This window comes from Aristolochia californica, unplaced genomic scaffold (assembly GCF_029961685.1).
Source record: "Aristolochia californica isolate CCGP_79_NKW_82.1479 unplaced genomic scaffold, dmAriCali1.0.hap1 SCAF_15, whole genome shotgun sequence".
NCBI classification, from domain to species: domain Eukaryota; kingdom Viridiplantae; phylum Streptophyta; class Magnoliopsida; order Piperales; family Aristolochiaceae; genus Aristolochia; species Aristolochia californica.
Window position 1 is genome coordinate 21,460,354 of NW_027181826.1, and position 26,464 is coordinate 21,486,817.

The 26,464-nt window shown below is 39.6% G+C and overlaps 7 protein-coding genes across 8 annotated transcripts in view; 3 read left to right on the forward strand and 4 right to left on the reverse strand.

Moving 5' to 3' along the window:
• Positions 1–995: 995 nt before the first annotated feature.
• On the forward strand, positions 996–3,098 carry LOC137951536 (large ribosomal subunit protein eL43). Of its 2 annotated transcripts, XM_068798255.1 has the most exons (5): positions 996–1,078; positions 1,923–1,962; positions 2,079–2,167; positions 2,652–2,734; positions 2,825–3,098. In XM_068798255.1, exons 1-5 carry the CDS (start codon positions 1,076–1,078, stop codon positions 2,886–2,888), a joined length of 279 nt encoding a protein of 92 aa, XP_068654356.1. In that variant the 5' UTR covers positions 996–1,075; the 3' UTR covers positions 2,889–3,098. The 2 variants fall into 2 exon arrangements, with proteins under 2 accessions (XP_068654356.1, XP_068654355.1); XM_068798254.1 differs by lacking the exon at positions 996–1,078 and having other exon boundaries at positions 1,917–1,962.
• A 533-nt stretch (positions 3,099–3,631) lies between these two features.
• Positions 3,632–5,513, reverse strand: LOC137952176 (protein HYPER-SENSITIVITY-RELATED 4-like). The gene is made up of 2 exons (XM_068799247.1): positions 4,408–5,513; positions 3,632–4,267 (listed from the first exon to the last, which is right to left on the reverse strand). The coding sequence occupies exons 1-2, from the start codon at positions 5,284–5,286 to the stop codon at positions 3,905–3,907; spliced, it is 1,242 nt and encodes a 413-aa protein (XP_068655348.1). The 5' UTR covers positions 5,287–5,513; the 3' UTR covers positions 3,632–3,904.
• Positions 5,514–5,895: 382 nt separating this feature from the next.
• On the reverse strand, positions 5,896–10,098 carry LOC137951670 (UDP-D-apiose/UDP-D-xylose synthase 2-like). Its single transcript, XM_068798497.1, has 9 exons — positions 9,722–10,098; positions 9,516–9,608; positions 9,318–9,425; positions 7,423–7,537; positions 7,196–7,329; positions 7,014–7,115; positions 6,809–6,901; positions 6,590–6,725; positions 5,896–6,393 (listed from the first exon to the last, which is right to left on the reverse strand). The coding sequence occupies exons 1-9, from the start codon at positions 9,992–9,994 to the stop codon at positions 6,278–6,280; spliced, it is 1,170 nt and encodes a 389-aa protein (XP_068654598.1). The 5' UTR covers positions 9,995–10,098; the 3' UTR covers positions 5,896–6,277.
• Positions 10,099–11,077: 979 nt separating this feature from the next.
• LOC137952280 (protein CHLOROPLAST ENHANCING STRESS TOLERANCE, chloroplastic-like) lies at positions 11,078–17,295 on the forward strand. Its single transcript, XM_068799398.1, has 5 exons — positions 11,078–11,372; positions 11,461–11,505; positions 11,694–11,807; positions 14,835–14,915; positions 16,926–17,295. Exons 1-5 carry the CDS (start codon positions 11,106–11,108, stop codon positions 17,025–17,027), a joined length of 609 nt encoding a protein of 202 aa, XP_068655499.1. The 5' UTR covers positions 11,078–11,105; the 3' UTR covers positions 17,028–17,295.
• Positions 17,296–17,925: 630 nt separating this feature from the next.
• On the forward strand, positions 17,926–18,789 carry LOC137951082 (uncharacterized). The gene has a single exon (XM_068797654.1). It carries the CDS (start codon positions 17,998–18,000, stop codon positions 18,751–18,753), a length of 756 nt encoding a protein of 251 aa, XP_068653755.1. The 5' UTR covers positions 17,926–17,997; the 3' UTR covers positions 18,754–18,789.
• Positions 18,790–21,912: 3,123 nt separating this feature from the next.
• LOC137952204 (galactan beta-1,4-galactosyltransferase GALS3-like) lies at positions 21,913–23,787 on the reverse strand. The gene is made up of 2 exons (XM_068799280.1): positions 22,506–23,787; positions 21,913–22,374 (listed from the first exon to the last, which is right to left on the reverse strand). The coding sequence occupies exons 1-2, from the start codon at positions 23,645–23,647 to the stop codon at positions 22,029–22,031; spliced, it is 1,488 nt and encodes a 495-aa protein (XP_068655381.1). The 5' UTR covers positions 23,648–23,787; the 3' UTR covers positions 21,913–22,028.
• A 2,536-nt stretch (positions 23,788–26,323) lies between these two features.
• Positions 26,324–26,464, reverse strand: part of LOC137952259 (nuclear-pore anchor-like) — a 90,348-nt gene continuing 90,207 nt past the window's right edge. The window contains exon 50 of the transcript XR_011112205.1: positions 26,324–26,382. The gene's annotated coding sequence lies outside the window, so the exon portion shown is untranslated. The remainder of the gene's footprint in view (positions 26,383–26,464) is intronic.

Below are 26,464 nucleotides of genomic sequence, written 5' to 3' on the forward strand. Positions count from 1 at the left end.
TCAGAGAGCAAGAATAGTCCATGGGGAAAATAAATGCCTCGTCTCGCGCACATACCTGCGTAGTGTGCGAACTCGTATAATTCACACATGCAAGTTTCACACGTGTGAAAAAAAAAACCTCATTGCAAAACCTCTTTTCCCTATCTGAACGATGTGATTCCGTCTGCCCTATCCGCTACCAGTGTCATTGCTCTTTCATTAGAGGATGTGATTTCATCCGCCCTAGCCGGTACCAGTGTCGCTGATATTCCACCAGACGATGCGAGTCCGTCCACTCCAGTCGTTACTCTTCTCAGCCGCTACAAATGCTGCTACTCTTCTACTGGACGATGCGATTCCATCCGCCCTAGCCGCTACCAATGTTGTTGATCTTCCTAGCTGCTACTAATACCGCTGCTTTTCCACCAGACAATACAATTATGTTCGCTACCCGTTGCTCTTCTTAGTCACTACTCTCACCAAACCACTTCCGAGAACACGTTTCTTTTTTTTGAATATCAAGATTGGATTCTAACTCTCGGAGCTTCATCTCGGGGGGCATGATAAAGATAATGATAAGAATTGATATATAAGTTCAAGATAGACTCAAACTCTGAAGAGTTATAATCACCTATAGACTTTGTTGTAATTCTATAAATAGTTTACACTTGATCAATGATAATTACGATAAATATTATTCTTAATTCCTAAATTTAATCTAATGTACCAAAAGAAAAATAAATATCTTGCATTATTTGCACCCATAGAATGCTGAATATGTTCTTCTCAGCATCTTACATATATGCTGAATTGACTGAATAATTTTATGGAACACGTTTCGAGAGGAATCTGCCCGAGCTCAAAGATAGTGCTTGTGGGTCCCATTAAATTAGCGGTCCTAATGTCCGGAAAGAGATGAGTGGGACCTCACTGGAAGTTTTATGTGGACCGTTCATCAGAAGCAGATCGATTAGGGTTTTTCACCGAGGCGGATTCGTCTCGTATTAAGGAGCGGCAAGATGAAAAGAGTAGCCCCCGGATTCTTTTCTTCCGAGCTGCTGTTGGCTGCGTTTAGTGCGACCATTCTTCAACAGCAATGGTAAGACAGGCATCTTATGTTTCATTATAATGCTCTTGGTAATTCGTATTAGATTTCCAGGTTATTCAGTCGGGTCTGTGAGCTCCTAGTCCTTGCAACTTTCTATTTAATGGCTGCGTCCTGAGACTCCAGCAGTTTGATCTTGCTAACTTCCATTCAAAACTAGGTTGAATGTTTTCTACGTCCCTGTATTCTTTTCAATTTCTTTTAGTTTTATTGTAGAGTTATTAAGAGTTGGAGTTCTTTGATGCAGCTTGTGCGTCGTGTGGGTCAAATATTTGTTTGGGTTGCACATTAATTCCGGTTATTCCATCCAAATAAGCAATTGTTATATATCTGGTAATTTCAATTTAAGGTTATAATTTGCTGAGAGGTTGGTATGTTTCTAATTGAATATTAGGTTTTTGGCATAAAAATGAAACGTGTGAGTATAGATGACGATTCTAGTAGTCTTGCAAGCAAATGGAGTCGAATGTATTTGAGAAGTGATGTCAAAATTTGCTTGTGGCTAACCCCGAAAAGGACTATAGTTCAGACTTCAATAAGAATGTACAGAGATGCCTGTTGTGTCATGAGTTTACAAAGAGCGAAGCCTTCTAGATTGTTTTTGCATTCATTCCTTCTGTATAGTGTGTGAGTTGCCCTTTGGTTTTTGTCGTACATTTTGTCCCAGTTCTCTCTACTTTTATCTCGCAGATAACCATAAAAGAACAGGATAAACTGTTCTCTTAATGCTTTTCAGATGCAATAGTTGTGGTCTTAGCTTTTTTCACATCACAGCTTGATTTTATTTCTATCATCTTTGTATCCTCTTATCGGTTAACCAATTCTGAATTTTATGCAGACGAAGCGCACAAAGAAGGCTGGGATTGTTGGCAAATATGGTAATCATTTTAGTGAAGCTGTATCGATATCCTCTTTTGCTTGCTTACTACTTGATTTTGACTATATCATCTATATTTTTTTGTTCCTCAAAAGTTTGAATGTTGTTCTACTACAGGTACCAGATATGGTGCCAGTTTGCGTAAGCAAATTAAGAAGATGGAAGTGAGTCAGCATGCCAAGTACTTCTGTGAGTTCTGTGGAAAGGTATTGTGTCATATTACATTTTCTACAAAGGCTGATTCAGGTCATTTTCAAACTGCACCCACACTATTTTGCTGCAAATGTCGTTTTTTCACCTCCATCTGTGGTGATACTAACCTTTGCATTGTGTGTATGAGATGGACCAAAGCATGTTCCTGTGTTGTAGTGTGCTCCACCTTAGATGAACAATAGCCTGAAACTCAACAACTGCATAGGCTGTAGAAGTATGATCTAGGTGCTTCTTATTTCTCAAAATCCTGCATTAATGGTAAAAGTTTTAGACTAGTGAATTTCATGGGTTAATTATGTAACTTTTATTTTGATAGCTTGATTATTTAGGCTGTCATCAGCTTTGATGGTTTAGGATCTGTACTGTGTGTATGAGGTCTTGGATTAATAATTAGAAACTGGGGGCTGTGTTGCAAAATAAAACTAGTAATCTTTTGTTAGTTTCATATCCTCTGATGGCATGTGTTGTCACTTGCAGTATGCTGTGAAGAGAAAGGCAGTTGGTATCTGGGGATGCAAGGACTGTGGTAAGGTGAAGGCTGGTGGTGCTTATACCTTGAAGTAAGTCAGACCTCTGTAATGGCTTTTAATTGTTATTAATTACAATTTCATCAAGTGTTTTATATTAAGAGTTGTTCTCTTTGGCTGTAGTACTGCTAGCGCCGTCACAGTAAGGAGCACCATCCGTAGGTTGAGAGAGCAGACTGAAAGTTGATGATTCTTGCGAAAATTTTGATTCAAATGCTGGATATGTCCAGTGTTTGTGTAATAGGGTAATGGTATTCTGAGGCAGAGCTTTTTACGATTCCTTTGTTATTATGGGATGTTACAGACAGGAGGTGCTTTTGTTAGTACTAGTAGTAATTTTATTAAAACTTCAAACAAAGGCTGGAAATGTCGCAGCTTACAATTCCTGAGCTGATAACGTTTTGTGATGAATGCTCCCTGTCAATGGAGGATCAGAGATGGGTGGGTGGGACGCACCGGCAAGAGTCTTCTCTTCTTCTTCTTCAACAGTAGATCATGAGGTCTTGTGGAGACTTGCCGGTGAATAGACATGTCTATTGAAGGATCAAGTCTCTAACTCTTGGGCATCATGATCCACTGATGATCTGGTTCGGGTGCCCAAGAGTAAGAGACTTTATCCTTCAATAGGCATATGTTAGTGAGTCTCTTCCCAGGGATTACGAGAGATGTATTACGTATTTGGTTAATCTCTTTTGATTCAGACTCTTACCTGCTTATGAGTTATTATTGAGTTATTATTGCCCATGTTATAACACCAAGAACAGTTTCTGATCAAGAAGAATTTGATTGATACCCATCAGCCACTCCAGCTTTGGTTAGTAAATATCCTTATAAGAAGAACATTAATCAAGTGAGAATAGGTTGGGTTATGTAGAAATTTATTAGTGGACAGAAGGATAATCAAGTGAATACCACTCCTCAACTGCTGAATTGCAAGATCTTCATACGTTAAGAGGCACTCCATTATTTACAATCTCAAAGTTAGATGTTTTTATCATGAAAAGAACCCCTGAAAATTTCTGTTGATCAATCGCCAATATAAAGAACTCACTTGGAAGCGAACAGTGAAGCAGAGATGTCTTTGAAAGTGGACAAAACATGGATACTTTCGAGTTTGATCACTAAAAGCTCGGCACTAGAAAGATAGCTTTTCAGTAGAGAACTGAAATTTATCTCCAAACTTTCGAATTTACTCTTCCACCATCAACTTGATGTTTCATTCTTCCTAACTCGAAGGAACTGGGTGAGCCCTCGAAGGGCATCTTCAGTGTCGTTATGCCTCATCAGCTCTCCAGCAACTTCCGCCGGCGTAATATTCACCTCTTGAATCAAAACTTCAATCTGTTCAAAACACGGGTGTTCTTGGATTCCCAAGTACTTGGAAGCGAGGGCCTGGAATACAGTGGCGGTGCAGTAGGAGAGATGGATGTGCATATCCATGCGCCCCGGTCGTTGTAGCGCTGGGTCCAATCTGTCCTTGTCGTTCGTTGTAAAGATTATAAGCCGCTCGTCTACACAGCTTGACCACAGGCCATCAATGAAGTTCAGTAGCCCTGAGAGAGTCATCTGTGCAACGTAGAAGGCGATACTGTCTATTACCAGAGCCCCTTTTCCGGGGACAGAGCACCCAAGATGGTCTCCATCAATTTGATCAAACGACCCAGAAAAAGAAAAAAACCGAATTCGTTCAGAGATTTCAGACATACCTTATTGTGTGGATCTTGCATATCAATGGTGCAATGGATATCCTCGATAACCAAGATGGATCGAGTTGCTGTTGTAGCGAGCAGTCTCCTGAATTCGGAATTGCATCGGAGGTCGGAAAGCTCCAGATCATAAATATTGAAGTTGAGGTAATTCGCGATTGCGGCAACCAAGCTGGACTTCCCCGTTCCCGGAGGGCCATATAACAGATAACCACGCTTCCAAGCTTTCCCAACACTTCTATAAAAATCCCTTCTCTCCACGAACCTGTCCAGGTCTGCTATTATTAACCTTTTCAGCTCCGGGTCCAGTGCCAGAGTCTGGAAGGTTGCAGGGTGGTCGAGGTTTATGGAGCTCCAAACGCTTCCCAAATTGGTATACATATTCTCGGATCTCACAGTGTAGAGTTTCAGCACCTTCTTTTCCTCTCTAATGGCCTTTGCCCTCTTCAGAACGTAAGGCAAATAAAATTCGAACACCTTATGTTTGTGCTTCTTGTGAAAACTCAGTTGGAAGTACCGAACTTGCGATCGCAAACTCGAGTTTAAATCACTGGGAGAGAAGAGTATCTGGTTTTCAGACTCTCGACAATTCAATGTCCATTTGAGTCGAATCCCGTCAAAATTGTCCGAAACCACTTCGTCCCTTTCCATGGTGACTGTAATGTCATCGTCCTTCTCGGCTTTTCTAACTCGTACTCTCTTGGTCGAAGAGGATGATCTGGCATCCAAGTAAATTTCGGCGGCTTCGAAGATTTGATTGACGGAGAAACCATCAAATTCATCGATGGTGATAACATACTGGGAGGAGAAGCGAGAGTAGAGTTTACGACAGGTGGAGGAGATGTAGCCCATATCATTGGAGACGGAACGGAGGAGCATGGCGGCTGCGGCCAGAGACTAGTATGGTTTTAGTGGAAGTCATGCTGCTCTCCATGTTAGCAGAGATGAAGAAGCTGCAGTTGCTGAAGAGGAGTTTTTTTCTGCAAATCGAATCAAATCGAGAGAAGGGTTTTTCTCAACGATCTGCACAATGAAAACGTAAACGAATCATATATTCATCTAACAATAAAGAAGAAAAATAAGTAATCAAGTAAATTCAATATGAAAAACTGGATATTCGGAAAAAAAATTCTATTTGGGGGTAACGGGAGTTAAACTATTGGAACTTGTATTAGAAATCACAAAGAAAGATTCTATTGCAACATAAATAAACATTTTAATCTATTTCATATGTTTTTCCATTTTTGTAACTCATTCCTTCAGTGCTATAATTCTATAACATGGTTAAATAATTTTTTTTAAAAAAAAACAGAGGGTGGGAGGCTCTGCCGTTCTCCCGGCGTATTCAGGCATATGAAATAGCTACATTAAAAATGATCCTTGACAAATAAAATAGATCTTGCGAACCAATCAGTTATCTATCTCAGCAGATGGAAACAATCTTGCAGTTTCTCCTATGATATGATGAAGTCAGCTAAAGAGCAGATGGGGCGCAGTAATTCCATGATAAGTTGAATAAATAAATTATGGTTCAACTTGGAACATAATTACACCTATTGATAGATAGTAAAGATGGGGTGAACGCGGAGGAATTACAATAAATCGAGGATACATGAACTAAGACGTCAATCCGCCTTTTTTTCCTGTCTGCAGCTCCAGTAAACATGACAGACGCTTACATTTAAATTATAATATGTAGAATATAGGTGCATTCCCACTGCAACATCTACGATGCCACTAAAATAATACCAACAGCAAATAAGATGACTGAAGCATTTTTCTTCTGGAAAAGAAACGAATGAACAGGGCCTTCCTTGTTATGATCCTTGCGTCTCTAAAACTGCACTCTTTACCAAGAGAGCAGACCGACTTAACTGGATGGCACTGGTCTTGCAGTGGCCTGCTTGATAGCCTCTGCGTATGTCCGGTGCTGGTAAGTCAATGTGGATTCGAGCAGATCCCAAAGTGATGTTTTTGGGTTCCAGCCTGCTAATGAGAAATTCAGAGTGAACAAACAAAATTCTTTTCTTGATAGCTCAACAAAGTTACAAAACAGAAATTATTCTTGCATGCATCCTCCAGTTTCTCTAATATCCAAACGTTCAATTCTAAACATCAGGTTCTTTATCTTGAAGGACCAACGATCAAGACACAGGACAGATAGGAAAGCGAATAACCATACCAAGCTGTTTGTTGATGATTGTCATGTCAGGAATTCGCTTATCACTGTCATCATACCCTTCACCATAAAACTCCTTGGAGCTTACATCAATTGTGGGTACCTCCAATGATGGCTCACCACTCACTTTTGAGTACACCTGGGAAGCAACACAGCACACCAATAGGAATCAAACAAAATATGCAAACTTAAACTTGATTCAATCAAAGTTCCCTCACTGACCTGTGTCATAATTTCGGCTAGTTGCTTCACTGTAACTTCATTGTTTGGATTGCCCACATTGAAAATTTGACCATTAGCCCTGGTTGGGTTTTCCTAAAGAAGATCATTCATGGTGAGTCTTGCAGCATTGTAAGTTCTGAAGCTAAATAGCAGCATTGTAAGTTCTGAAGCTAAATAGCACTTTTAGTTTTTGCTTGTCACTTACAATCATCAATAATACAGCTTCAATGGCATCTTTGATGTATACAAAGGTTCTTTGGGATTGTCCACCATCCACAAGCTTGAGAGGCTCACTGCGGAGGAGATTCTGCAGAAAGAAAAAATTTTAGACAGAAGAAGTGGTAATTAACCCTCAAAAACTACAGTTTTGAAGCTTGAAGTCCTTACATTACTGAAGCATGCCAAAACTCGAGGTACACCTTCACTTGGACCATCTATACCAGGGATGAAATCCATCCTAGGTCCAATCCAGTTGAAAGGTCTCACAATGGTGAATTCAAGACCATTCTCTGCACCCTCAGCTAAATGGTTTCCAGCAATAGTATGGACATGTCAGAAGAAGGATATCAACAAAATTATACACTAAAACGTAAGGTCAATCGTAACCCACCTACCATAAATTAGCCTTTCAACAAGTTGCTTTGCACATGCATATGACCACCTTTGCTTCTCTATCGGACCAAAAATGCAGGGGGAAACATCTTCTTTGAGAACGAAAAAAGATGGATCCTGTCAGAAGAATAAATCTTCAAATCAGTCTTAGGAGAATGGTGGAACCTATTTGACTTTTTATGGATTATTTTGAAACAATAAGAACAGATAGAAGTAAAAGCACAACAGATTGTGATACACAAAATGTAAGAGAGACCTCTATTTTAAATCAACTGAAAAGCAGCATTGACTTTTTATTTTCTTTTTTATCTTCAAGCAGAGTAACTAATACCAGAGAATATATATAAAGAGAAGAAAACCAGAAAATCCAGAGTATAAACCTCAAATCATAATTCTTTTTGAATGTTGAATATGCATGCACACACACCCCTTAACCCCTGATGAGACATGAACCAAAGACCCCACACCAGAATCCTCCTATATGACCATTGAGACAAATGGCCCAAAACCTTGACTCAGAATAACATAATTCACTTACACATACAAGATCATGTGAGGAGTCTGTAGAAAAAGCAAGCTAAATGATATTGGATCTGTTCAACATCATTAATCACTGAATATAGATGATGGAGACCTCAACCACCAAGCTACAATTATAAGCATTTACCCATGTTACCTGTCCTTCAAAAAGCAACTAGCTACAGTGCCACCGACGCATTAAAAACAGTGAACTTTGACATAAGTATTTATAGGACCTAATATCAAGCAAATCTTGTTTTGTGTAGGCAAACAGAGTTGACATTCTATTTACAATTCAAAATTATAATTTATTTGAGTGTTTAATACAAGCCAAATATGTCTATATATAAGTAGCTAAGGATAGATGATTAATCCCTAATGCCTATTCAATTCTTTCAATAGTCAAACCAATTTTCTCATCTACCAAAGTGTCAACCAAAGTACTCCAGAAGTATTAACTATGACAACTACAACCATAGTACTCGAGAAGTTTTAATTGTGACAACCACTCATAGCTCAGTAATAGATTGACAGAGAATTGTTGACATAAATTTCTCTTATATCTGACAAGTCAAGGAACAGTGGCCCCAAATAAATTACAAAGATAGTTAAACGTGCCATGAGAAAAACTCTTATATGTAAAAGCTAATGGACATAAAGAAGATTATTGAGATTGCTCTCCTAGAAAAACTCATAAATGTAAAAGCCAATGTACATAAAAAAGATTACTAAGATTGCTTTCCTCATTCTTGTTGCAACAAACAAAACAAATAGTATCACTTATTGAAGGTTTATCAAAATTCACACACAATTCTGAACAAAGGTGAAATGATTGATGTTATAAATGCAGAATTCTTAAAATTCTTATTTTATTTCATTTTCAAACAATGAAGAAGACTCCCAAAACCAACTTATGGTTTCTCCAATTCAGAAAGAAAAATAAGTCTCTCAAATCATGCCAAGGAGATATTAGTGTAAATAAGAAGACCAGCAAACACTGGCAGATGTGTTAGGTCTTGGGTGCACTTGCGACTCCAAACCAGAAGAAGAATATGTAAGACTTAACCAACCAATGTAGAGACTGACACTATATCTGTAGCATATCTCGCTGATAAACACTATTTATATTTAATATATCCTCTTCCAGTAATTTTGCATAAAAGAGGAAAACCTAATCAACTAAAGTTCAAGCTTTAACAACAAGTGAAGTGTCCTCTACAATACAATCATTAAGATGGTAAACGATGAAACCACAGGTGAACTATCATTAAGATAAAGTGGCATGATAAAGCAAACATGGAACAGCCGACAATTGCAGGACAAGTTGACAGAAAAGAACTGAAGCAAAAATTGAAGAGAAGGAAGAAGCAAGTGTTACCTGCCGCAGAGGATTGTCCTTGGGGAGAAAGCACCCGATCGTCTTTCCATAGACTTCACAAGTAGAGAAGTGAATGAGGCGCTTGCCGTTTTCCGAACAATACTTCACCTGGAAAAAGGAATGCTATTAGGACGACGGATAAATCAAAGAAAGAAGCAAATCTCCAGAAAAAAAAAAAAAATTGTCCAGAAACCTCACCACAGGCAGTGCATCTATAAAATTGCTGTAAATGGTGTCGAGAGGACGGGTGTTGTAATCCGCAGGGGTGCAGATAGCCGCCAAATTAATGGTCTACGAAATAAGACGAGATCCATCATTAATGACAACAAAAACACAGTTGATAAAAAACAAAACAGCATTTCTTAACTTGCAAAGTCTGAGCAGGAAACGCAGCAAAACCATACCAGATCTGCCATTTTGATAAGTCCTTCAAGGCGGGAGTCATGCTTGATGTTGATACGGTGGAACTGGATTCGATCGGCCCAGGGAAGACCGGCGGGCTCCAAAAGATGCTTAATCTTGTCATTATACACATCGACAGCGAGGATCTTGTGCTGAGTCTCAGAGAGGATCTTCTCACACAGATGGGATCCAATGAAGCCTCCGGCGCCAATCATGCATATGGATATGGGATGTATCGGGTTTCCGTCGAGATCAACCCTCGTCGATGACGCCATTTTCTGTTCGGATCTGAACGGAGACGATGCGGACGCGTGAGTGAGAAGCGGCGAGTGAGAACACGCAGAAATCTCAGACCGACTCAAATATAATTATTCGTAAGGAGATCTACCCTCGTTGGCTTTTAAAATGATCCACTTATCAGTTTAATTATTTAATTCCCGATTTGATGCGTCGGCGGCTTTCGGTTTTCACGTTTTTCGTTTGCATAGGGTTTCCGACTCGCCGAGTATGATTCGCGACTCGCGAGTTAGCTGGATTCACTTCCCACTCAGTCTAAAACCTGAGTTAAAATTTGTGACATTTGGAATTGCTTACATGTTATTAGGGTTTTTTTTGTAGCAGAAGAATTCAATAATATTAATGAGTGGAAAAAAAAAAAACCCCACAATGAAAACTGAGAAGAAAAGTTAACGAGTTATAATGTTGAACAATAAGCTTTCTAAGTTGCTAGTCATTTTGGGATAAAACCGAATTCAACTCAACAAGTTGCGTGTGTGAAGGTAAAACCTAGTTTATTCTTCCCAAGTTATCTGCTTGTTATGGGTTCTACGAATGAGTCTGTTTGCCCTACTCACGTCTCTGAGGGGTAGTGTTAAGTAGGAAAAATTCCCTCATTGAAAATGAGAAGAAAAGTTAACAAATTATAATGTCGAGCAATAAGCTTCCTAAATTACTAATCATTTTGGGACAAAACCGAATTCAACCCAACAGGTTGTGTGTGTGAAGGTTAGACCCAATTTGTTCTTCTCAAATTATCTGCTTGTTATGGGTTCCATAAATGAGTTTGTTTGCACCATTAGAGGGTTTATACCCAACTATGTGAAGGGAAGTATTAAGCAGGAAACACTCTTTCATTGAAAATGAGAAAAAAAGTTAATAGGTTACAAGGTGATTTTGGGAAGAAAAAAAAAAAAACAAAAAATTGAGACAATGACAAAAGGATCCTTTTGAGGCATGTCTGCTTAGCTGGCTGCCTCCAGCTGTTGCCACGTGTAAAACTACAGCTTGGGTTCCTGAGTACCCTATCCATCTGCTCGCGCTCGTTTAACTGCAGCAGATTCGTTATGACCAGACCAGAATCTCTGGTTCTTCCGGTCTTTCTCGTCTATGGCGTTACAGCTGCATCTACCGGTTTCGTCGTTCGAAAACTTAGCCCCAATTATTCATCACCATCGACATTTCTCTCCCGTGAAAACTTCTCCTTATCCGTCTCTTTCGTTCTCTCGCCGCTCTTCCATCTCCCTCAGCTGTAGCCGCGGGGCCCGCCGCGTTCCCGCCGCCAAGGGAGAGACTCAAGCGGAAATCTCCGACGCCGCTGATAGCCTGCAAAATGCTTCTCTGGAGGACCTCGAATACATTCGACAAATCAAAAGAGTGTGTGCTTTACTCTTTTGTGCCTTTTTCTTGATAAAGTCAATTGGTGTTCAAGAGGTGACTATTGCTGCTTCCATGCTTTGTATAGGTTTTGGAGCTTCTAAGAAACAACAGAGATATGCTCTTCGGAGAGGTACTTCCAGTCATCAGAGTTGAACTTTCTTTTAGTCCTTCTCGCAACAGGAACATTCTGATGAATGTGATGGAATCCTTTCAGTTGAAATTGGAATGCCAACTCGAGGATTCTTTTGCGTTATTCTTTCTAACTGGATTTATGTGCTCCGCTGGGTTTTATATCGTGATTATGCTTTCTAATGCCAGGTTAAGTTAACTATCATGATTGAGGATGTAAGAGAAGCCGAGCGCAAAAAGTTGCTTGGACTAGAAGATGTTCAGGAAGTGACAAGAGACGAATTAGCTACTGCGTTGGAAGATGTAGGTGCTTCTTCTTTGTATGATGCATAACTCTGGTCTTACACCGTATCGACTTTAAATGGTTTACTCTAATTTCTATTTCTGTTTGTCTTGGAAACCTTGTTTTTTTTTTTTTTTTTTGTTGTCAAAAAAAGTTGATGGTGAATTCTATTTTTTCTCTTTTGCATTGATTTTTAAGTTGGTTTTCTTGTTGAGTTAAATTAATTAGGATGCCTACCATGCTTTATATGACATGACCTTTCATGAATTGTTGTCTTCGTGATCCTCTTTGATGTCGAGGACAAGTGGTGTCCCATTTCACTGAATGGAAATTTCTCTTTGAGTGAACCTGAGTCTACTTCAACTGAAAATAATTACAGAAGTAACTTTAAACCCTCTTTACTATGCTGGCATTTTGTATGGTATCGACATTTTCTCTGTGTATCTATTGTTTGATTGTTCATTTGCTGAGACCAACTCTTTCAGTAGACGTTATGGATGCCTATGCACTGGTTTGCTTTAATGTCTTGGCTAACCACTTAAATGGGGCATTTGTGCTTGACTTTTTGCACAAGAATCCTTTGATGCTGATCAGTCAACATTATAGAACCATATTGCTCTTTTATGCAGCATTGGATGCATTCAGCTTCTATTGTTTTATCCTTGCTTCTTTGCCTTATGTGGTACCATGGGCAAATTTGGTCCATATGTCTGGAATGGACTTCTTGATAAAGATGCTCTGTAGGGTATGCTCTTTCAAGGCAGAGAAACTGAAGCATGTGAAAGAAGTACTTTTTCTTTCTTTTGTTCAAAATTCTATTGAAGTACTTATGTCAAAATCTCCAATCCGCTTCTTATAAATTCAAATGCCTCTACAAATCCTCTATATGAAGGGTAATTCTGGCGGCATATGGACATTTGATAGATTTAAGAAAGACATGTATATGCTTTGAAATGATTACTTATTTCCCTGAGTTCCAGTGAAGTGCAATCACTACTCTCTCAGATTTTCTAAAAGAAGGAGGATGTTTCTGACCACCAGTGACTGGAGAGAAACTCCTTCCTTGGCCAAGACACCAGACATATTATCAGCAGCCCTAAAAGTGAGCAGCCATGGTACATTAAGTGAACAACATAAATCCTTAATCTCTTATGCACATAAATTTCCATGGAGAGGGGGAGATTTCATCATCCAGTTGATTACAATTGCATAGTCTTGTTTGATTGTTAATGGAGCTGGGAAATTCTGACTATGGTTCTTGACACCTTGCAGTATTGCTAAGTCACATATCCCAATTGAGCTTGAGATGGATAGTATAACTTCTTTCTCATGATTTCTATTGACTCCTTCATTTCTTGCCAGCCCTGGATTTCCAATTGAACTGTTATCAAAGTTTAGTTTAAGATGGCCATGAGGAGGGGGACAACCTAGCTAGAAATCCATGGTTGAGGTTGAGTATTAACGTTGCAACCAATCTCTACTGTTTGAGGATAACAAAGAGATCCTGGGGTGGTAAGCCTTTTGTTAGAAAATACATCCAGGGGTATTTTGGTAATTTTACCGCTTCAATGGTTAATTTTCTTTATGTAATATTGTTCTGCATGTTAAATATTATCAGTGATTAAATTTTCATGTACATAGTATGTGTAGTTAGGGAGATATAAGGACATTAAAGTTCATTTAGTGTATAGGGGCATTTTTATAATTTGTGATTCAAAACACCTATAAAGTCTGGGAATTCGTGCACAGTTCCCAACAAAGCCTTTTATGCACTTCAGAAATTTCTTCTTCTCCTTTCTCCTTTTTTTTTCTCTCAATTTTCTCCTTTTCTTTCACCCAAATCTTGATTTTTACACCTTTACAAGTATTTGCTCAGATGAGAATTGTCTGAAATATGCTCTCAATGCAGGTTCCTATTGTGCACGATACTTTGTTGAAAATCCTTTTATTTCTTTCTTTTCAAAGCAACAATGGAACTACTGCAAATACTGCTTTCCAAAGTGTCCTGCTTGTTTTGGGAAGATTTCAATTGTCACACTAAGCTATGAACTCTGGAAATGATTTTAGATCACTCAAATTGATCCCAAATTTGTTGAAGACCACACTTCAGCCTGCAAATGAAACTGAGCAGTGCGATAATGGATGATCTACAGGTTATTCTATGAAACCACAAAAGTTGCATAAGAAGTTAAACTACCGGGAACCCCTTTTTATGAAGTTCTTTGCAATGATTTTTCTACAAGTTGTTATCAGTAGTAAGTATAAAACCTTAGGAGGGCTGATTATCTTCCAGTTGAGGGGGAATGTTTCATTTGGTAGGGGCAGCAAGAATATGATTGTATTTTGAAAAGGTAGAGAACTGACCTGGGGCTGGTAAGTTCCAGATTAATTCATCATTACCCTCATTCTGGGTTACTTTACTTCCTATTACTTGAGTAATTCTGCTATTTTTCCTGCTTCTCCATCATTGTGAACTGTTCTTAATTAAAAAACAACAATCTCAGATTCAGTTGCCAATTGTTTTAAGCAATTGACTCTGAATTTTGTTGTTGTTGTTTTTGAAAGCCAGTAAAAAATGCAAAAACTGTAGTTGGGACCATGAAAGAGCTACTTTATAGTGAATACTTGAGCTAGGGCAAGGCTTTATTCTAACGAGAACTTTTTCTTGCCAATATAATTACCGTAAGCTATAGTAGGGGCTAAAATGTCATAAGGCGTTATAGCATTAGGTGAATGGCTGTGGACTGACAAACACAATAAAGTGAGTGGGAAGGACATCTGTGGCTGCTTAGTTCTATATTAGTAGATGTAGGGAAAAAGAAGAAAATGAAATGGCCTTGAGACAGGAATAATGTGCAACAGTGAAAGATCTCTATACCTACCTTTTTTTTAATTTCTTGTTCACATGCTACTGTTAAAAAATGACTATGTTTTTGCCTTTTCACAAAAAGACGTTGACTATCTGAGCAGATAGGTATTTCAAAGTTCCTCAGAATATTTCCATATCATCTGTCAGCAATACTTACTATATTGCTGTGCATTTGTAGGTTCATGGAGGCAGAATTCCTGAAAATCGTGTTGCTCTTAGATTGCTAGCTGAGGAAATGAGTGCTTGGCCCAATCTTGAGGTATTATCACTTTCTTCTTTCCTTTTCTGAGTGCCGTTATGAAAAACTCTGCTATTTGAAGGTTGATTTTTTGCTGATTAGGTTTAGCATCACATGCATTTCCTGTTCAAAGTTAGTCCTCCAAAGTGATGATAAACTAATTTTTCTTTAAGTGTCTAGCTACAAACACAATAGTTGATTGTAGCGTTCTAGGCCTTGTCTTGAAATATCTAAACTTATCTGCCTAGTTCTATTCCACTTCACTCAGTCTACCTGGTCAGATAAAGCTGAGCTTCTCTATTATAATATTTTCTGCTGTGTTTAAAAAAAACTAAACTAAATAGATACTTATATGACAGTGAACATTGAAATGATTGTACTTGAATCTGAGTAAAAGGATTATAGTGCCAAGTCCTATGGAATGGTATTCAAGAAATTAAAATAGGTCATTGTTCCAAGTGTGCGAGAATTGTGATTGGTATTACCATTATGAGTATGGAGGGATGTGTAAAAAGTTTGCTAATGAAATTGAATTCCACTGAGGAAAAAATTGGTAGAAATTTGGAGGAGATATCTGTGGCATGAAATGTAAAATATCTCCTTTATCAAGGCTCAGCTCCTGTTATTGACAGTCACCTTCCAATTCTTCCTGAATGGCTAAGTCAACTGGAACTGACATGCAGGTTCTCTTTGTGGTGGAACTTTGGTAATTCCATGACCACAGTTCATGGTTCAACAAATTGCAAGTGTATACTGTATCAGGTCATATGTCTTGGATTTGCATGAGTGGGATTTCGTTTTGGGATGCAGTCGTAACATCCACGAACATCTGAATGGGGTATAGTCCATGGATTTGAGTGGTTTACACCGATACAGCTGCTGCTCAATCCTAAAGCTTTCTTCTTTCTTGTCTTTCTATCCTGTGTTACAATTTTTTTAATTTTTTTGAAAAAGAAAATGTTCAAAACAGAAATCCCATAAATGATCTAGAAATCGCTGATAAGCTCCTAAAACTCCCTTTTTGTCTTCTTATGACCACTGCAAAACATGGATAATATGGTTCCTAATCTATAAAATTCATCTGTATAAAATGTCTCTTAAAAATTTCTTTCTTCCTTTCACTATTCCAAATTGTAGACGATTTATCCTAAGCCTGTCTTTTTTTTTTTTCTTCTGAAAACTCCTAAACCTGTCCTTTGGAGGCCTCATTTCCTATTAATCTCTCTAAAACTCTTAATTTATTTTTATTTCCAAGGGAATTATTGTTACTAGGGCCTGACATATGCACCATCATAAAAGAAAACATGCTGGGAGATCCAGGAGTCAGGGTCTTCTTCTCACTTGAGAGCTTCTAATACTTGCAACTAAACTCCATTCCTTTTTAAGAGTTTCAGAAAACAACAGTTTCCCTGCGTTTTTCAAACTTCTTCTGCATGCTCAACTAACTTTTGAGTAAGATATGCTAGCAGAATGTGATAGTGTCATAGTAGGGCCGATATGGAGAATTCTAAGTGCTTCTTGTATTTTTTTTTTTTATATTCCATATCTTGAATACAATAGAAAAAAGTTTGCTTTTCAGGAAAAAAAAAAGGAAAAAAAAATTTAATGCAACAAAAGAAAAAAAAGGTACCGTCTCTTGTTTCTTTATATTTTACACCATACTGAAACAAAAAGGTCTCTTATTTATATTTTGCACCATACTGTGCACTACCCAATCCATGTTCTCTTTTTTGTCTATTTTTTTTTTTTAAATCAAGATCTTTTAGGTGCAAACTGAAATGAGTTGCATCTTGCCTAATTCAGTAGCCAGTGGAGAGTGACATGAATTTGATTTTCAGGTTCCAACAAGTTATTGACTCCATGTTCAGTGAACCTTGCCACTGATACTTTTGATACATATTTATATAATTATGCCTTTATTTAATCCAGATGTATATGACAAGGATAGATAATAATTGGCAAAAGGAGTAAATCAAAGATGGAAATGGTTTAGGAGGGCTCTTTGGTTGATGGTATCATTTTGTTAAACAGGTTGAAGCATCAAAAAAGAAACCGACCAAATCTCTGTATGCAAGAGTCACAGACACTGGAATTGATCCTGCAGAGGCTGCAAGGAGACTTAATCTTGACTAGGATACTACTGCTGAGATTGACGACAATGATGCAGCCCATTATTACATGGAAGTTCCTCCTATGCAGAGATATGGAACGCTCTATCTGGTCACAGCTTTGTCACTTGTAATTCTCATTCATTCTTGCATGTACATCTACCAATTTGTTCTATGATTACAGGATCCTTTGCCGTCCTCGAGCTTTATTTCTATACTAAAGGTGAAACAACTTCATTCATTATTATGGGTTTGTGACACTTCATCAAGGCAGGAATCATCCTTGTAAAACAAATGAGATAAGCAAAATCATTTCATTATTCTGCTCTATTTTCAGTTCAAGTCAGAGAGCCCGTGGCGGCGTGCCAAGCTGTTCCAGTGGTCTATACAGTCCAATGTATGGCCTGCAAGAGCATCCTTGAAAAACAATTGATAGTCAAATATTAATTTATGTGCGCATGAATGGGCCGACACACTTAGTCACACATCTTATACGATAAAGACTGCCCTTCGAAGGTAAACGGGGAGACGTGACAATTCAATATTCTTAATACTCGCTAGCAGATGTGAAATACCCATGTCATAAGAACATGCAAAGCATGATTTTGAGTTATGCCCTACACGTTTTGCTCTATATATTTCTTCTGCCAGGTGACTCTATCAACCCCTTCCTCTTTCGAGACCCTGAGGCTAACACCACCTCTGTCACCATGTCCCGGAGAGCCGAAAGCCTGGTCGGAGAAGATGAGATCTACACTATAGACGTTTCAGATAATTGCGTGGTTAGCTCAGCCACGATGCACTCTGCAGTAGCCAAGGAGAAGCAGATATCCATCGACCCGATATCGTTAAACCAACCACCGAACAGGAGTGAACATGCATTCTCGTGCTTCCCCGCTGTCGCCACTGCTGCCTCTGCCTCCCCGAAGCCCAAGTTCATAAGCGCCAGTCTCCCCTGTTCCGCGGCCTCCTCTCCTCGGACGCCCTCATCGCTGATGAAGAACTTGAAGAAATGGAGAAACCACAGTCCTCCGTCTCCTCCTCCCATCGCTTCCCTGGCTCACCAACATTCGGTTGCTCTCTCTCGTCTGAAGCTTCTCCAGCAGGAGAGCTTGCGTCGAAGCAAGTCCTGTGGCGAGGGCAGAGCTTGTCGTCCCTCTGTTGAATTCGATTTTGTGATTAAAAATATCGACAATCATATTGGTCGGGAGAAGACCACAGAGAATACGAGCGATGACTGTGACATGCAAGGCGATGGAGCAGGCCCCAGGAGATCAAACGCTGACGATTTCAAGTGTGGTGCACTCTGCCTGTTCTTGCCGAATTTCACCAGCAAGGCGAAGCAGGTGAAACCCAGGAGAGAAGAGAGCGAGTATGGAGGAGATGTGATCTCCCGAACCGTTTCGCTAGAGAAGTTCGAATGCGGATCCTGGGCTTCTTCGGCCTTGGTAAAGGACGGGGAAAGAGACGACAGCTTGAACTTATACTTCGATTTGCCACTGGAACTGATAAGGGGTGGTGGCAGTGAAACAAACTCGCCGGTGGCGACTGCTTTTGTTTTCGAGCGGAAGGGTGTCCTGAAGAAGAACACTTCGAGGAGGTCCCATGAAGCGTCCAATCGCCATGTCCGGTTTTCTACTTCGCCGCCCACGTCATATCCTTCTTCTCCATCGTCTTTCTGCATCAGTCCACGTTTGCAGAAGGCTAGAGAGGAGTTTAATGCATATCTGGAAGAAGCACAGAGAGCTTAATGAAAGCTCCCTGGCTGTATATTCTCACTAATCGACATAAGCTTTTATCATGACTGTTCATGGCAGTGATTTTTGCGGTCATGGGACGTGATACCAGAACAAGAGATGTTGTATCGTGAAGCATCTAAATTGATGAATTTCTTATGTCAGCGAAGCTAGTCTACGTGGTTACACATTAGCCCGTCCATTAAGGAAAAGATTGTTATAAACCCGGGCTGAACCTGGTTCAACCGGACTCAGTTCAATTAGACCTGGTCCCTTGGTTGATAGGGTATCCCTCCCCTAAATTGGTTGATAGAGTATCCCTCCTAGGCTATAGAAAAATCAGAGGGGGAGGAGTGTCGTGGAGCCTCTTCCCTCTCCTCTTCTTCTTTTAGTGGGGGTAGGGCCCCAATCCTCACCTCTGCCATGTGAAGCTCCTTTAATGGTAGAAGAGGGAGAGATAGGGGCTGTGCCCCCTCCTCCTATGTAATACTTGTCAAACAATTGTCTTACACTGATTGACTAGCCGTTACACACGATTAGGGTCTCAGTTGAGTTTTTTAAGCGTTAAATATAAATAAAAATAAATAGGAAAAAAAATTCATACACTACAAATAAACACTAATTATTATCGATATTACCTTATTTGTTATTCACTGCCCAATAACCCGTGCTTGGAAAATTTCATTAATATTCACTCTATTTAGCTTGGAATTACAAAAAAGAGATTTCAATTTTCCTTCTATTAGCTTGGAATTACAAGAAAGAGATTCTAACTTAATGTAAATTCAAGGAGATGGAATGAGAAAGAAGTGCAGTATTTTTGTAAGGTGTGGCTTTCTCTATCTCAAAGTAGCACTTAGGAAGGATATTCAAATGATTAAAAATAAATGGAAGTAAATATACCAATAAATGCTCATTAACTTCTCAATGAAAGGTTTGGTAGGGGTATTTTTAAGTTCCCCAAGCCAAACTAACCGTTTTTTGCCCATTTGTAAAATAATGATTTTATATCGATCGATCAGTATAAAGTGATTAATCAATCAATCGTGTGTAATAGCTAATCGTGTTTTACTAAAAAATTGGTTTTCTTATACTGGTTGAATGGTCACTTTTAAAGAAGAGAAAACGATTGTCTATAACGAAGTTTGACCCATTATTATAATAAGTCTTAATTTATGACTGAACTCGAAATTATAGACATTCTAATGCACATAATGCATTATAAATAAGATGTTCAAAATTAAAAATTAAAAATTTAAATTTTAAAATTAATTTTTTTTCTAAACATTTTTTGTTCTAATAGACCTCACTTGACGGGTAAGGGGAATCAAATTCTAATTGATGGGGATGCTTTGTTTATCCAAGTTTGAGTTTGATAGATAAATGAAGATGTAAGGGAGTTTGTTAGGATTGATACGAGGCTAATCCTTATATTGAGGAAGTAATACCAATCCTTAAACATGACCGATCCGATATGAAAAAGCCATTTGGTACAAAACATGCAAAACGACTATCTCAACCGTCTAATGGTTATCTCAGCCGTTCAATCTAACAGTTATCATAGCTGTTTTGTATGTTTCACACCAAATGACTTTTCGTTTCGTTTCCACCTTATAATTTGCAACAACTGAAGTTAAAGAAATCAAACACCGTGTCATCTTCCTAAGGTTTCAGAGAAAGACTCTCCACCCACCGCAGCGGATGCAAACAGATCCCATCAAATGAGTCCATTTAAACTCTCTCTAGGTTCTTCGATTCCGGAAAATAACAAGAAAAACGTAATTGATTGAATCTGGGTTATGACGTGAAGGGGAAAAAGCTTCAGATTTCTCGAAAACGGAATGGGAACAGGAGATATTGACGGGCGAGAGAGCTGCTAGAGACGTCTCTGCGAGTCTTTATCCATTAGACACAGACGTGAGGTTTTGTTTTTTATAAAAGAAAAATAACCAGTTTCTGTCTCTATCTTGATTGAGAGAGGAAGTTTCCTTTTGATTCGATGATTACCAGCAAACAACTACATTGAATTGCAACACAATCATGGAGGTGAGTCGTTTGAACAGCAACCCATGCCTTTCTGCTGTCTTCTCCACTACTTAAATTCTCCTCAAAATTTTATTCAAATTCTTGCACGAGATGAGAGACTGTAGATGTCATCTTCACCACCAATAATGCAGATGCGCTTTGTCCTCACAATACTAAGATTGCGACGTTTTATCTTCTCTTTCCTCTCCGTCTTTCACCATTTCCCCCTGCCCTTCCGGAAAAACAAAAAACACAAAGCAAGAATCATGAAAACGAGAGGGTCCCCTTCTATCGCCTTTAATTGCTTTCCCCAAAATCTTGAATCCCCATTCCTTTTTGAGTAATTTTACTGCAGATAGTTCATTCACTATTGGGTATCAACATTTAATTAAATTTCAGAAATGTATTCTACGAATCTGTTCGTTTTCAGGATCGTGAAAGCCTGAGCTCGTTGCCAGCTTAGCCCTCTCTGGTAGAGAAAATTCTGTGCTACTGATTTCCTGAAATCTCCTCCGCCAGGCCAGAATGTAAGATGGTTCAGTCGATGACAACGAATCACAACTGGCCCGAGTCTTGCCTGCCTTAAATGAAGCCTTCCTCGGCTGTAATAAATGCGTTCTCAGACTGATACAGCTACCCGCGATGAGTCTTTTTAAGCTTCAACTCTTCTCAGCTGCAGAGTACAGACTTTGTTGACTGTCAATTGCTCGGAGTATTATTTTAATGGCGACAAGAATCTTCCAGGGCATCCCCAATACAAAAATATCAACAAACGCAAATTTTCCGACCCCCTTCAAATCACCGATGTAGAGCTCTCGTTGCATCTGTCGCCGACATTGAAGGCTGAAATCAGGAAAAAAAGGAAAAAAAAATAAAATCGTACTCTCCGAAACGAATAAGAATACACCCGGATGAGTTCCGATGTGGTCTCGAATTCAGTCGTGGAAGGTCACTCATGGGTCTTGCCACCATTTTCGATTTCGAAGCCTGCATCAGAAATCATTCTGCAATCCAATCCACCGTCAAAATACATTAATTACCCTAATTAATTAATTTGTTTAAGACAACCTCGAACTAATCAATAATCACCCTCTGCTTTCGGCGATTTACTTTTCTTTATTTTAATAAATAAATAAATAAATAAATATATTCCTCCTAATAATTGCTCTGTGTGGGCCCCACCCTGCCTCCACTTTTAAATTTAGTTCTCTACAATGATTAAGGCCAAAAATTTTAAAAATAAAAAAGAATAATTAAAAAAATAATTATTGGCGCGTGCGCTGGAGCCTCGCGCCGATGGTTTTCAGTTCAAATAGCTTGACGGAAGCCGCGGTGCCTCGCAGCGTCTGATCCAGGACGTAAGGGACGCCCTCGTAGGTGATCTCCGTGGCGTTGATGAATTCGCGACATGGGTCCCGCCGGTAAGAGAGCGTCCCATGATAATGGAAGTACTTGATCTGACCGTCCGTTTTATGCTGGGTCATACCCACTAAGTTCTGCGACATGTGGACGCCCGTCGCGAATACGTTACGTGGCTGAATCGCGTACTTCCGGTCCCGCCGTATCCCTCGCTTCTCGTCTCTGTACACCATCTTCTCCGTCACCCACATCCTGTCAATCCACTCCCGAGTTACACACTATAATCTTGCTGAGAATCAGGGTTTTGTGGTGGAGCAAATCGAGGAGAGATTTGATTGGAAAATTTTTCCTGAATTTGAGACGGTTTTTGATTTTCAGTTTACCTGGGAGTTCTTCCTTTGTCGTCGGCCAGACAGAGCTTGCTGGAGATGGGCATTTGTTCGATGGTGAACTGGGAGTAATTGGAGAGGGAAGAGACGACTGAATCGATGGTGCTCTTGCGGGGCACGTAAACGAACTCGTCCACATCGAAGAAGAACATCCATTTCGTCAGGAATCTGAATCGATGCAAGCAGTCGTTCACCACCATGAACTGGTTGTGGTAGTACCCATCAAACCTCTCCTGCTCCCTGATATCCTGCAATGTCACGAACCCTTTCTCTATCCACGGCTGGAGAACCTCCATCACCTCCCGGTGAACCCCCCCGGCGTCGTGGATCACGAAGTGTGAGCGCCGCCCGAACAGCTTCACATGGTAGGCGATCCATTCCCGGATTCTCTGCGGGCTCAGGTTCCCGTACAGAGAAGATCCACAGTAGAGGTAGTCGTAGGTTGGCTTGGATGTGAAAATCGACGGGTTTAAGCTTCCGGGCTTCTCCGTAAGGGCTACGATCTCTTCTGTTCGGATGTCATCTGGGTGGTTCCCGCCAGAGGAGGCGATGAGGAGCAATTTCCCACCGGAGCCGTCGGAGCCGACGTTGGAGGGGAAAGTACAGTTAACCACCACCACAGTATAGACGCGGCCGTAGCCCCAGTCGGGGAGGATACGAGTGCCGTTGACGGAGGCGGTGGGGTGGGTGGCGTTTTCCGGGATCCATTTGCACTCGAACCACGGGTGCCCATAGACGTGCAACGGCTTAGAGGCTAAGCCGATAATGGCGAAGGTGTTAAGGCCGCCGCGGTAGGCGCCCATCTGGACAAAAAGATAAGCTGCCGCGCCGTAAGGGTTGAATGCTCGTTTGATAACTCCGGTCTCGGTGATGGATTCTCTTTGCTGAGCGCTTGGTACATGCAAGACCGGATCCTCCGTAGCAGAAGGCGCGAAGGCGGCCGCGACAGGGGAGGAGAGATTGGAGAGACAGAGGCGGAGATCAAGAGGAGAGAGGGCGAGTCTGGAAGGGATGAACTGGAGGAGAGTGATGAGGGAGCCGATGAGGAAGATGAAAGTGAGCAAAAACTTCATCTCTGCACAGTACCAGACGACGCCGACAAACATCTTCCTCTCCTTTTCTTTCTCTTTCGCCATTGGAATTCCAAGACGACGGAGGGGGACTTCAAATGGGTATCAAGACCTGCGCTGGCGTCGTGGTCCGTCCTTTCCTTTCCAGCTTCCGGTTCCTGTCAGCAAGGAAAAACAAACGAAGAAAACAGAAAAAGGAAGGCAGTGAGACGCACAGTAAGAGTCAGGCAGAAGAAAAGGAAAGAGATAAGGGTATTTTGGGTATTGAACAAGCATTTCGGCTGCTTTTGATCTACCGCCACGTGGCAACTGTTTGGGCATTGGAAGATGGATAGCCTGACATTAAGGACGAGAGTTCGTGGGGCCCACACGGTCGTGAAATAAAATCACTTTTAAGGACTCTTTTATAAATAAAAATACTGTAGGCAGGCCCACTGCATGAGGAAAGTAAATCGCGGCGTAGGTAGAAATGCTACGTGTCGGCGAGTAAAAGTATGGAAGTAGCAAGTATTAAAAGTCGACATCAAATCGGTAAAACGAAAGAGACGTGACACTACGGGTCTGGGCCCGCGCAGTGCACACTCCAGTTACAGCTTAATTTTCCCACGTGACAGGCTGGCCACGTGGGAGGGGGCACATTTTGTAAAGCCGGCAAGGTCGGTTCACAAGTGGATTGCTCTTACTTTCCTTGTCAATGGTCCCATTCCTTATCAATGTTATAAAAATTAATTTGGTGAGGTTAAGAGTGAGGTTAAGAGTGAGTGAGGTTAAGAGTGCACGGAATTGAGCCGAGTCCGAACCTACTATATTCGAATCGGATTTGATTTAAATATCATGACTTTCAACAAAATGATAGATTGAGTCATCTTGAAGAAGCATAAAGATTTAAAGACTTATAATCCAAGTCAAATAGAAAATCTCGAGGACTCTAACTTTGTAAAAGGATAGTCAATCAAACTCCTATTCTTAGGTGAAAAGAATGTTGTGGAGCATCAAGGCATGAATTTTTCCTAAAACCATGATTTTACATCTCATACAAATATTTTAGCAACATTTAATCACTTAGTTTTGGCCTAAATCATACTTAAAACTTAATAACATACACAACCAACATTCATGATCCATTATTCACTTAATTCTATTATCAATAATCCAAAATGCAATAAATCTTCAATATAGAGCATGATCAATGATCTTGTATGACATGATTGATCATCCAATATGCTGGAAGACATGGCTTAGAATGCATAGTCGATCAACCCTTATGGGTATGGTAGATCATATAGAATGTTGTTAGGCAGAAGTTATAATTTTTTTATAGGCATGATTAATCATCTAGAACATTGCTAGGCAAGTGTATAAAACATGATCAATCAATGCTATTAAGTATGATCGGTTATCCTACTCTGGCTAAAGTTTGCAAATTGATTGATCAATAGTAGAATCATTCATAAAGCCATAGGAACTCAAAAAATATAACCGTTTTAGCTGATTGGTTGGTCAATGAAAATGTATGTTCGATCTTCATTTATGTGCAACTTTTTGTACAACAACCAAAAATCGCTAGTTTCACCAAGAAGCTTATAAACAGGGACCCAAATTTGTCCTTGAGCCTTAAATGAGTATAATGGAATACCTATATTTTATAGAAGGATTTTTTAACCAATTTTTTATTTTACCCTTTCTAAGAGAAAAAAACCCAAATTTGCCACAAGCGTCCAATTTCTCTATATTTTTTTGGAATTCCTATTTTCATCAAGCTTCACATACTTCATTACACGAGCCTGAAAGATTAGAAGCTTGGAATCTCACTAGAAGTGACTATCTCTCAAAAAGAAAGTTTATAACTTTTTATTTCTCTTTTATATTTTCACATTCTTTATAGAGGTTTTCTAGAACTTTAAATCAAGAAAAAAACCTTAAATCCAGAAGGAGAGTGCCTTCTAGAAGAGAAATCTAGTTGTAAGAAGATCTCTTTGGGAGAGATTGAGTTAGTGTAGTTGGGTAATACACTTGGTTTAAACAGAGTCGGAATCTCTTTTGTAAATTTTGCTAGTAAGGCAAAATTAGTGAATTTTCCCCTACCAAAGTTGGACAATTTTCCATCTTGGAGACTTTGGTGGCACCAATTGGTACCCGTTGTCAAGCTTGTTTGTATGCAAAGGGTTTGGGTAGAACTAAAAATGGCTAGACGGTTACTTGAGGGGGAGTTTTGTTGGAGCTGGACAATTCAACATATATGGCAAAGGTATGATATTATGCTTTATAAATTCTTCGATGATAGGATTTCCTGATAATTTTAGGGACAAAGTTCACTTAATTTGTGTAGTGTGCTGTTTTGAATTTTAGCCAATGTTCTTATAGCAAAATATAGCACATTTAAGTGAGAATTTCTTTATGTTATCCTTGAAAAATATAGCTTTCTCCCCTTTAGATCTCATTCATTATGATCAACTTATAGAGTCTTAATTAATGGTTCCCCATGGAAGTGTTTTATGTCTGACCAGGGTTTGAAGCAAGGGGATTCCATCTCCCCTTATTTATTTTGTGTAAATAATCTTTATGCTCTTGGAAGGGAAAAAAAAAATACTTTTAATCCTCTTAGGTTCACTCTAAAAGGTACTCCAATCATAATTTTTGCCAAAAATACTTCTCACAATGCATTAACCCATTTTTGGCCAAAGAAATTGCCTTAATCAGAATTAGATTAAGACAAATTGTAGGGTCGGCACTGCAGCCAGAGATGTTACCTTTGCCCCTGCATCGTTGCCTTGTTGGGCAACAGTAGTTACCTTCGAATTCTACAGAATTTAGAGCAACGTCAATCAAATTCAAACTTGTAACAAAATGATTAATTAGATATAACAATAAATATGATGCACC

Bases quoted from the DNA above. Each gene is read 5' to 3' on its own strand.
- LOC137951082 (XM_068797654.1), top strand. From the start codon at position 17,998: ATGAAGAACTTGAAGAAATGGAGAAACCACAGTCCTCCGTCTCCTCCT.
- LOC137952176 (XM_068799247.1), bottom strand. From the start codon at position 5,286: ATGCTCCTCCGTTCCGTCTCCAATGATATGGGCTACATCTCCTCCACC. The intron at 4,268-4,407 runs GTATGTCTGAAA...TACGTTGCACAG, and splicing joins TGCAAGATCCACACAATAAG to ATGACTCTCTCAGGGCTACT.
- LOC137952204 (XM_068799280.1), bottom strand. From the start codon at position 23,647: ATGGCGAAAGAGAAAGAAAAGGAGAGGAAGATGTTTGTCGGCGTCGTC. The intron at 22,375-22,505 runs GTAAACTGAAAA...GTGGATTGACAG, and splicing joins GACAAAGGAAGAACTCCCAG to GATGTGGGTGACGGAGAAGA.
- LOC137952280 (XM_068799398.1), top strand. From the start codon at position 11,106: ATGGCGTTACAGCTGCATCTACCGGTTTCGTCGTTCGAAAACTTAGCC. The intron at 11,373-11,460 runs GTGTGTGCTTTA...TGCTTTGTATAG, and splicing joins ACATTCGACAAATCAAAAGA to GTTTTGGAGCTTCTAAGAAA. The intron at 14,916-16,925 runs GTATTATCACTT...TTTGTTAAACAG, and splicing joins GTGCTTGGCCCAATCTTGAG to GTTGAAGCATCAAAAAAGAA.
- LOC137951536 (XM_068798254.1), top strand. From the start codon at position 1,917: ATGCAGACGAAGCGCACAAAGAAGGCTGGGATTGTTGGCAAATATG. The intron at 2,168-2,651 runs GTATTGTGTCAT...TGTCACTTGCAG, and splicing joins TCTGTGAGTTCTGTGGAAAG to TATGCTGTGAAGAGAAAGGC. The intron at 2,735-2,824 runs GTAAGTCAGACC...CTTTGGCTGTAG, and splicing joins GGTGGTGCTTATACCTTGAA to TACTGCTAGCGCCGTCACAG.
- LOC137951670 (XM_068798497.1), bottom strand. From the start codon at position 9,994: ATGGCGTCATCGACGAGGGTTGATCTCGACGGAAACCCGATACATCCC. The intron at 7,116-7,195 runs GTAAGGACTTCA...TTCTTTCTGCAG, and splicing joins TTTTGGCATGCTTCAGTAAT to AATCTCCTCCGCAGTGAGCC. The intron at 6,726-6,808 runs GTCAGTGAGGGA...GTTGCTTCCCAG, and splicing joins TAGCCGAAATTATGACACAG to GTGTACTCAAAAGTGAGTGG.